Source organism: Prionailurus bengalensis, chromosome B3 (genome assembly GCF_016509475.1).
Source record: "Prionailurus bengalensis isolate Pbe53 chromosome B3, Fcat_Pben_1.1_paternal_pri, whole genome shotgun sequence".
Taxonomy (NCBI): domain Eukaryota; kingdom Metazoa; phylum Chordata; class Mammalia; order Carnivora; family Felidae; genus Prionailurus; species Prionailurus bengalensis.
Window position 1 is genome coordinate 62,523,308 of NC_057355.1, and position 9,372 is coordinate 62,532,679.

Sequence of the window (9,372 nt, forward strand, 5' to 3'; positions counted from 1 at the left end):
GTGCTCGCTGATGTCACGGGAAGGCCCTGATCCAGACTCCTTAGGGTAGCCATAACTAAGAGTGTATGTAGTCCAGAGGGGGAGGGCGGGTCACAGAAGTTAGATGAGGAAAAAAATCTATCTGCCAAATGCCATGGATGGTGGCAGGGGCAGTCCTACCTCCACGCTGGATCTGAACATTATGGTCAAATACCAGACAGTGGTAGGGCAGTATCAAAGCTGGCAGAAGCCGGGAATGCAAGGATCCAGGTTGGCAAAGAGAAGGGCAAGCAAAATCTCGCATGTATAAGGGCTAGTGAAGGGAGGAAGAATGAGGGCTTAGATTCACGGTGAGGCAGTGCAGATTCCCAGAACATACTAGAAAGGAACAGACTGAGGAAGCACTAGTGGAGAAAGGGACAAGAAATTAGTGCCCTCAGCTGCCCGTGTGAAGGATTCTGTGGGGAGCAGTACCACCTGCTGGCCAAAGGGAAGAACAGTGCTTGGTCTGAGGGTGGTGGGCCACCATTCCCAGTTGGAGCCTGGAGAAGGAGAGGATGGAGCAGAGGGACAAGGAAGCGAACAGACAGAAAATATGTCAAAATCAGTCACATCACCAGGTGAAGAAGCGAGGTCCAAGGCTGGAAAGTGTTCAGGGTCCCAGCAGCATCCCTGTGGCCTCCTATGCCCCTGGAGATCACTCACGTGCCACTCAGGCCAGCATCAACAAAGCCATCAACTCCAGGACCACCAGCGCAGCGCAGGCAGTTTAATGTTCCCCACTCCATCATCATCTCCCACTGTCCTCCATGAGGCCCTGTCCCCCAGGGCACGCCCACACACCAGAGCCCTAGAAAGTGTACACAAGACACGCCCACCACCAGCACCACCTTTCCCCACCCTCCATGCCCAGGACTTGGAGGGGCTGCCTTTTCTCTCTGGGACCTAGGGGCAGACACAGGAGAGGCCTTCTTCTGAAGGGGAAGAGCCACGCAGTGAAAAGGGAGGATGGTACTCTCGCTCTAGAAGGTAAACAGGATGTCTGTGGGGAGTAAAAAGGAAAACAGGACCGTTAGAGGGGAGAGGGTGATGGGGTCAGAATTCTGACTTCTCCAGGCTAAGGCCCCCTGTTGGGAGGCAGGCAGATGGCCTGGCATAACAGTGGCCCTAAGGCCGCTCTGAAGAACTGGACAGCGGCAGATGACACCTCTCGGTGACAGCTATAATTCCACTCTTCCCAACAATGGGGCGAGTCTCCAGATGACGGAGCACAGACCAGGGTGTAACCTTCCCAAGAAGGGGCACGTGCCCCCGACGGCCTGCCCACCCAGCACAACATCCTCCTACAGCCAACTGAGGTGCTCCTCCTCATAGCGCTGGGGGTCGATGAAGGGCCGGTCAATAGAGCGGATCATCAGCTCCCCACAGTACACACACTCAGCGGCCACCAGTTCATCTAGGTCAGCCTTGAGCTGTTCCCGACTGGGTCCCCCAGCGGCAGCCCCACCCTCGGCCTCCTTTGCGCGGGCAGAGCCCTTGGTAGGGGCCGGAGCAGCCCCCAACTTTCGCTGCAGCTCCTCGAGCCGGGCCTGCTTGTAGGCCGGCAGGCCAGGCCGCACGGCCTGCAGCAAGCAGTCAGCGTGGAACATGTGGCCACAGAGGAAAAGGTAAAAAGGGCGGTTGAGCAGGGGGAAGTCGCAGGTAGCGCATTTGTCCTGGGGCTCCACTGTGCCATAGCGGCCCCGCAGCTCCTGTAGATCTCGCCGGATGCGCTGGGCGCTGGCTGTGGCCTCTTCCATCTCCCGCTGCAGCTCCTGGATGTGGTGGTTGTAGGCCTTGAGTGAGCTGCAGATCGCCTCCTTGAAGTGGTCGATGGTGACGAAGTCAGGAAAGAAGGGCAGCACGTCCTCAATCTTGAGCAAGGGACAGCTGGCCAGGCAGGCCATGGCCGTCTGCACATCTTCCTCCTCCTGCACTACGTGTCGTGCAATCTTCAGCCACAGTTTCTTGCGCAGTTCCTCGTCTTCCTCAGGCAAGTCAGCACACTGTTTGGCTAGGTCCACATCCACCTGTGGGGAGACCACGAGTGTTAAGGTCAAGCCCCCTGCCCTCTACGATACAGATTACGGGAGAGACAGGTGCCCCGGGAGAAGCTGGGCCCGAGGAGAGGCCCCAAGGCAGGATTCCCAGCATTCTGGGAGCAAGCAAGGTGAGGGCTTCTGGAGGCCAGGACAGAAACCTGTCTCAGTAATGGGTATGTCTCTGTCACAGCTTTGTAAAAGCTAATTACGACAGTTGGGGCTTTGATTTTAGCAAATTTAAAAATCACCCTGGAGTATATTCAAAATACAGATTTTTGGGGGGCACCCGGGTGGCTCAGTCAGTGAAGCGTCCGACTCTTGATCTCGGCTCAGGTCATGATCTCACAGTACGTGGGATTGAGCCCCGTGTCGGGCTTTGAGCTGACAGCACGGAACCTGCTTGGGATTGTCTTTCTCCCTCTCTGCCCCTCCCCTGCTCACTCTCGCTCTCTTTCAAAATAAAGAAATGATCTTAAAAAAAAAATTTTTTTTAAATACAAATTTTTTGGGTCTCACCTCAGACTTTCTGATTCAGTAAGTCCTGGGTTCAGACCCGGGAATTTGTATTTTAAATAGCACTTCGTGTGATCCTAAGGCAAGTGATGACTCAGGATTGAGAAGTGTAACTCGGCACCTTCCCCTTCTGCAGTCGTGGCTGTAACGCAATAGCTAGCATGAATGTAGAACTTACTGTAGAGGAGGCACTGTTCCCAGTGCTTTTCATACACGCTACTTTAATCAACTCTAGGAGCTAATTACCATTTGTGGCCGAATCCTCTGAGGCAAAAACAGGGTCAGAAATCAGCCTGAGGTCACACAGCTTACTAAGTGGCAGAACCAGACTTCAAACCCTGACCTTAGAGTCCACATTCTTAACCTCTACACTAAAGCACCTCTCTGCAAGAAATGCCAGCACCCTCTAGCCACAGCCCCCCACTCCAAACCCTCAGCATCTGAAGCAACTGCTCTCTAGGTCCCTCTACCGGATGGGGTCAAAACACATTGGCTCACCTGCAGGGCCAGGTCCACAGCCTCCTCATACAGTTCTAGGACCTTGTAGACATGGACACAAGCACGGTGGTGGCCGTGCTCAGCACAGAGCCGCAGCGCATACTTGAGGTCATAATGCACACGGTGCGGGCTGGCCCCGGCCTGCTCGAGGTAGGCCAGCAGTGAGGCGGGCTGGCCTCGGGCATACAGCGACAGCAGGTAGTTATGAATGGCCTGCTCAGTCTCGCCCAGCTCATTCACGCAGAACTCCATGTAGCGGATGGCCTGGCTCACCTGCTGGGCCTCGCCACCCTGGCTATAATTCACCAGGGCAGGAATGAGCTGCCGGGCATCTAGCCGGCTGCCCAGCTCAATCCAAGCATCCACCAGCTGGCGGGGGATGTGGCGAATGAGGATCGGCGAGAACTTATAGAAAAGCTGAGGGTCACGGTGGCGAGCAAGCACGGCCAGGGCTTCCTCGTAGGCCTCGTGCTGGCAGTGGTATGCCACCACTCGCTCATAGTCCTGCATGATCACGGCAAAGTACACCATGTGTTCTGTGTCTCCATGGCTGGCAAGCAGTTCATGGATGGAGGCCCGGCTGGCAAAGAGCCACTCCTTGTGGCGGGGGCTGCTGAGGAAGGCCCGGAAGCGCTCCCGTGTTTCCCGGTAGAAGTTCAGGGCCTCAGGATCACCCTGCAGAGCCCCGAGCCGGCTCAAGTAAAGCTCCGTCAGCCAGGTGGTGAGCAGTGTGGCCTGGGTACGCTCGGCTGGCTTCAAACTGGCCAATTTTCGCTGCAGGAACTCGGCCAGAGCCTCCTCCTGTCGGGCCTCCAAGAACTTGAGGGCAATCTCCTCAAAGTAGCTCTGGGTCAGGGCATAGCAGCGGGCACTCTCCAGGTAACGACGCTGGCGAAAGCAGTAATCAGCTTCCCGGGCCAGGACTGTGTCCAGGCAGTCAGGCCGCTCTCGACAATACTCTTTGGCCAGGTCAAAGCGGTTCATGTCCAGGTAGGTGCGCCACACATCCCGGGCCTCCCGCTGCACATGGTAGCGGAAGACGGCCCGCTCAGTGTAGGCCCACAGGTGGCCCGTGGAGGAGTCCTTCACCATGTGCTTCAGCGGCCCAAACTTCTCCAGGAAGTGATCCCGCAGCACCACCTGCCCTGTCAGCGTGCACACTGCCTCCACCCGGTCCGCCAACAGCAGCAGGAAGTGGAACTGGGTCAAGACGACAGCCAGAGGTGGGCTGGCCCCAGGACCTACCCCCTCTGGGTACTCCCAGACTCGCTCCTCACTCAGCAGGGAATCGGGGCGCCCACAGTCCAATGCTCCATACAACACGCCATCCCCCATCATCCAGGCGAAGGCCCGAGGTGCAGAGCGCAACTTGGGGGTATAGAACGCCAACTCACTGTAGCCCAGACTGCTGGGGAACTCACGGAATGGGGGTGGGTGGTCAGCGTAGGCAGCGAAGAGCCCTGAGAAGCCCTGGGCCTCAGTCCCCTCTGCTGCTCGACCTATGAACTGGAAGAGGCGCTGCCGAGTTGTGGCGATAACAAAGCCGCGCCCATCAGGACCCCGCTCAGCCTCAAGGGAGCATACAGGCGCTGGACCCCCTTCTTCATTTAGTACGTACAATGGACGGAAGTAAAGATCTGGGGCAGGGCCGAAAAGTCCACCCTCGCTGGCTGAGAGCTCTGCTTCGAAGATCTGGCCTTGGGCAGTGCCGACCAGGATGGGGCCTGTGCTGCTCTCGGTGCCCAGTGCCTTGTTCCAGCCCACACTCTCCACCAGCTGTCCTTTCCAGCGTGCCAGTGGCCGTACCTTCTGTCCATTACGGTTCACATAGAGGACCTCAGTGCTACTCAGAGCAATCAGCAGGTGACAGCCTGGAGTGGGGAAGAGTATGGCACTCTACAGAATGCTGCCATTCCCACCCTCAGCCTCCTCCTTATCCCCACCACTCTCAGATCCCATCCACCCAGGCAATGACTTACCCTCCGCTCAACCAGTCTCCCCGCCCCCCGCCCCACCAATCTCAGACCTTCACCACCAGTTACCAGTGTGGTCCAGAAACATCTTGTGAACTCTGGCATCATCCTTGCGTCCCAGCTCCACATGGTTGGGTTCATTGGCCTTGCCCAAGTCAATGCTGTCAGGACAAGAGTCACAGCATCACTCCAGAGAAGGGCAGATCCTTTTTTGGAATCACAGACCTCTTTATAATCTGATGAAAGCCACAGGCTCTCTTCCCTGAAATCTATACACACATATAAAATTCTGCACACAATCTCAAGGGAACTCTGAAATACACACAGGATCCTACTTAAGAACCTTCAGCTCTGAGAATTCCCCTACCTCATTTTGAGAAGTCACTAAATAGAAGCCTTTTCCCTCTGCTCAGAAGATCTACAGTGCATCTGGGAAGACAATGCAGGGGTATCCCAGATTGCTGGGCTAAAAAAAGAACAAATACTAGCTAATGGTTACTGAGTACTTTCTATATACCAAGCACCACACCGAGACCTTAACCAAGTATATCTCAATCTTCACAATAACCCTGAGGGGTGCTCCTGTTGAAATTATACTTCCCTTATTAAAACCATTTTCAAATTATATACCCATTTTTAACTAAAGAATCAAAGCAAAGATGTATAAAGAGTTAACAGTTTTCTGCTTAAACCCATCACTCTCCATAGACAAAACTGATTTTAAGGTCTTTCTCCATCCTTACAACACAGACTTGTTTTGTCACTGTCTTTATATTTTTACAAAAATCACTTCATGTTGTGTACATACGTGTGTATATATATAAATTTTTAACTTGCTTTTCTCACTTAATGATATTTCATGAACATTCCACAGTATCAACAGATACAGCTCTAATTCATTGTTTCAATAACTGCATAATTTTCCCCTTCATGGCTCAACCATAATTTTATCATCATTTTCCTGTTGATGGGCATTCAGTTTGGGTCCAGTTTTTCCGACCATAAATAACTCTGCCGTCAACATCCTTGTATCTATACCCTTGCAAAGCGGTACTTTTCTTTCTAAGATTACGTATTCTCCCCAGTGGGATTGTTGGGTCCAACTTACAGACATTTTAAACTTTAACAGGCATTTCCAGAACACTTTTCCAAAAGACAGTGGCAAGTTATACTCTCACCAGCGGCGTGTGAGAGTCCATTTCCGTGTGTCTTCACCAGCACAATCTGTTACTATTTTTAATTTTTGTCAATCTGATAGGTTAAAAAAAACGGTACCTTACCTTTATTTCCCAAAGGTTGAAAATATTTTTAGATGTTTACTGGCAATGTAGAGTTCCTCTTCTGTAAACTGCTTGTTTATATTCTTTGCCCTCCCCTTTCTACTTAAGTGTCTTTTTCTTATTAATTTGTAAGGGCTTTTTAAAGAATAGGGATGTAAATCCTTAGCCATATGTGGAAACACATCATTTTCCCACCATCTTTGGTCATGACCAGATTCAAATGCTTTTTTTCTTTATTATTATTTTGAGTAATGCCCACACCCAATGTGGGGCTCAAACTCATGATTCCAAGATCGAGAGTCACATGCTCTACCAACTGAGCCAGCCAAGCACCCCTCAAAGGCTTTTTTGTTTTTATTTTGTCATTACTATGCAGTCAAATATACCTGTCCTTTCTAGCTTGAGTAAGAAGGTCTCCCTTCTGCCCAAGAACACAGACATTTATTAAATATTCTTTTGATATTCAGTTTGTTTTTCATATTTAAATAATTATCCCACCTAGAATTCATTTTTGTGATACAGAGCCTTAGCTGTTTTATTCCAGATGGTTATTCTAGATAAGCGTTTTTTTCTGACACCCTTGTTATATAGTATTCCCACTTATGTATGTATGTATGTGTTTATTTCTAATTTTATTGAGATATATTATTTCCATTTATAGTGGATTTACTTCAGGACTCTAGATGGTTCCCCTGATCAATGTGACTAACTTGTGGGTTAGAACTATCTTTAACAGATGACGGGACACAGGTAGAGAGACTGGGCGACTTGTTCAACATTCCCTGGCTGGTACATAGGAGAGCTGAGCTCTGATCCAGATCTACCTGATTTTAACTACTATACTACATTAGTTCTTTGGTAATGGATGTTTCCTGAAAATTCCAAATCTACTATGGTTTCACCTGCCCAGAATGAAAGAAAGGCCCCAGTCAGTTAATAGTCCCCAAATACCACTAATCCACTCCCTACTAAGTCTTTCGAGCCCTCACTTACCGGAGCAGTGTATCCTTGCCCAGGCTCATGCAGAGCTGATTGCAGGAGACAACAAGACTGGTGATACGCTCAGAAGGGGTAAAGTCAATGCGCTGCTTTGTGAAGATGGGCACTTCCTTCTCTAGCTGGGCATTCACATACCCTACAGGAAAGGAGGGAATTAAAGGTGAGCTATGGAAGAGATGGAGGAAGAACAAGGAGAGGCAACAAAAAAACTGTTTTCCTCTCCACCTTCCCAACATACTCCTACCCCAAGCCCTCAGTTAAAAGTTTGCTATCAACAGATCAAGTAGTTTGCTAATCATCTCCAAATGAGGGCTCTGGGCTCCTTCTGACAGCTGTGAGGGGTGGGTTCTTTGAACCCTTATAATGCTGTTGCACCCTCATGTACCCTTCTCAGTAGAAAGGGTTGGGCATTCTCCCTTATCAATCTCGGGCCTAGCAATCTCAGCTCAACTAAAGTAGTCTAGATCCACTCTCTCCCCTCCTCCCTACCCATGCAGTAATGCTCTGAGTGAGTCTCCAGAAGAATGAAGGCAGAGGAAGCCCTGGGGAACAGTCCCAATCAAGCTGTAGCTTCTTTCTCTAGCCTTTATTCTCATTTCTTTACCACTGCATACCTAGCACTTCAGACCCCTCTGCCAACTCTGTCCTACTTTCTACAAAAATTTCCCCTCAAGGCCAGCCTGCACCCAGATCTAGCAAAGGCCTAAAATAACTTCATTTTTCGCTGTTCAATGAAAAAGTTCCCTCTAGGACCAGCCCTCCTACCCCTACAACATTCCCCTTCCACCATTTTCTTTGCCCACTCTCTTCCTCCCACCTCCAGAAGGGGCCTGGTAGGCAAAGCACAGGCTCTGGCTGAAGCCTGGAGCCTATTCTCACTTCTCTCAACCGGGGCCCTGTAAGCAAGTCACTTCCTTATGTGGGTCCCACTTTCCTTGTAGAACCCGAGTGGCAGGGCCTAGATCACGAGACTGCTCTTGCTGCTCTTTTAAACTTCGACCATCCACCAGCTGGGGGCCAAGAGAGCCTGAGGAGAATCAGGGGCCTAGGTCTGGACTGTATGTCCAGGCGGTGAACCGGACCCTTGGAGCTACTCTCCCCGATCCTCCCCCGCAGGTGCCAGGGGTGCGGATAGTGTGAGCGGCTCCCTCCCCTCCCTTACCCGAGTGGGGGATGCCCACGCTGGGGCAGCCGGGCTGCAAGACGGCTGAGCGGGACAGGGAGTCCTCGTATTCATCCAGGATGGACGCCATGGTGCCTCTGGGCCCTCCGTTCCGGGCCCAGGGATTCCAACAGCGCTCCCCCCAGGGATCCCCGTCGCCTTAGATTGGAAACTGCGTCTCCGCAGCCTCGACAAGTCTCTGACAGATCCTGCAATCCGCCGCCCCCTTCTCCTCTTTAAGATCCTGAGGATTTTCTCGCTCTCGCCTTGTAATGAGCGAGAAGACTTCGGAGCCCTCTCCCTTGAATCTGGTGCAGTCCTGCACCCCGCTCCCACCCTCAAAAGATCACTGGTTTCCTTTTGCAGATCCCAAAAGATCCCAACCTCGCCCCAGCGGCTCAGCTGACTCCCGCCCCCGGGACGCGCGCCTATAACGTAACTTCCGGGCTCTCAGAAACCCGCGTTTGCTCGCGTAGGAACTTATCCCGACCTGCCACTGGGAGGCGCAGCGAGGGCTACCGGGGCCAAGGCGGGGCCAAGGCGGGGGGCGGGACAGGGACAGGGACCTGGCCCAGTCCACTCTTGAGGGAGGGAGCCGGAAGTGCTGTGGCAGCTTTTGGTTTGGGGCGGAGCCATAGACGCGTCACAGCTGCAGTCCAGCTAGGTGGTGAGCTGGCGCTGCCGAATACAGGCGCTCCCCTCCAGGACCCTGCTGCAGTTCTGAATTTTGACACAAGGAGGCAATCCCAGTGTTTTTAGGCCCTTCACCATCCGCGCAGCGCATTCCAGCCCCAGGCTCGGAGCCATTCCTCAGTTCCTTTTTTGCCCAGGCATTCCTCTCTCAGACGGTCTCAGCCTCCGTGTCCAGCTCTCACTCCGACCTCTCC

At 52.4% G+C, this 9,372-nt stretch overlaps 1 protein-coding gene across 2 annotated transcripts; it reads right to left on the bottom strand.

Annotated features, from left to right (window-relative positions):
* Nucleotides 1–719: 719 nt before the first annotated feature.
* VPS18 (VPS18 core subunit of CORVET and HOPS complexes) lies at nucleotides 720–8,915 on the bottom strand. Of its 2 annotated transcripts, none has more exons than XM_043555630.1 (5): nucleotides 8,486–8,915; nucleotides 7,318–7,459; nucleotides 5,114–5,205; nucleotides 3,072–4,942; nucleotides 720–2,048 (listed from the first exon to the last, which is right to left on the bottom strand). In XM_043555630.1, exons 1-5 carry the CDS (start codon nucleotides 8,574–8,576, stop codon nucleotides 1,323–1,325), a joined length of 2,922 nt encoding a protein of 973 aa, XP_043411565.1. In that variant the 5' UTR covers nucleotides 8,577–8,915; the 3' UTR covers nucleotides 720–1,322. The 2 variants fall into 2 exon arrangements, with proteins under 2 accessions (XP_043411565.1, XP_043411566.1); XM_043555631.1 differs by lacking the exon at nucleotides 8,486–8,915 and adding an exon at nucleotides 6,325–7,226 and having other exon boundaries at nucleotides 7,318–7,422.
* Between the last annotated feature and the right edge of the window lie 457 nt (nucleotides 8,916–9,372).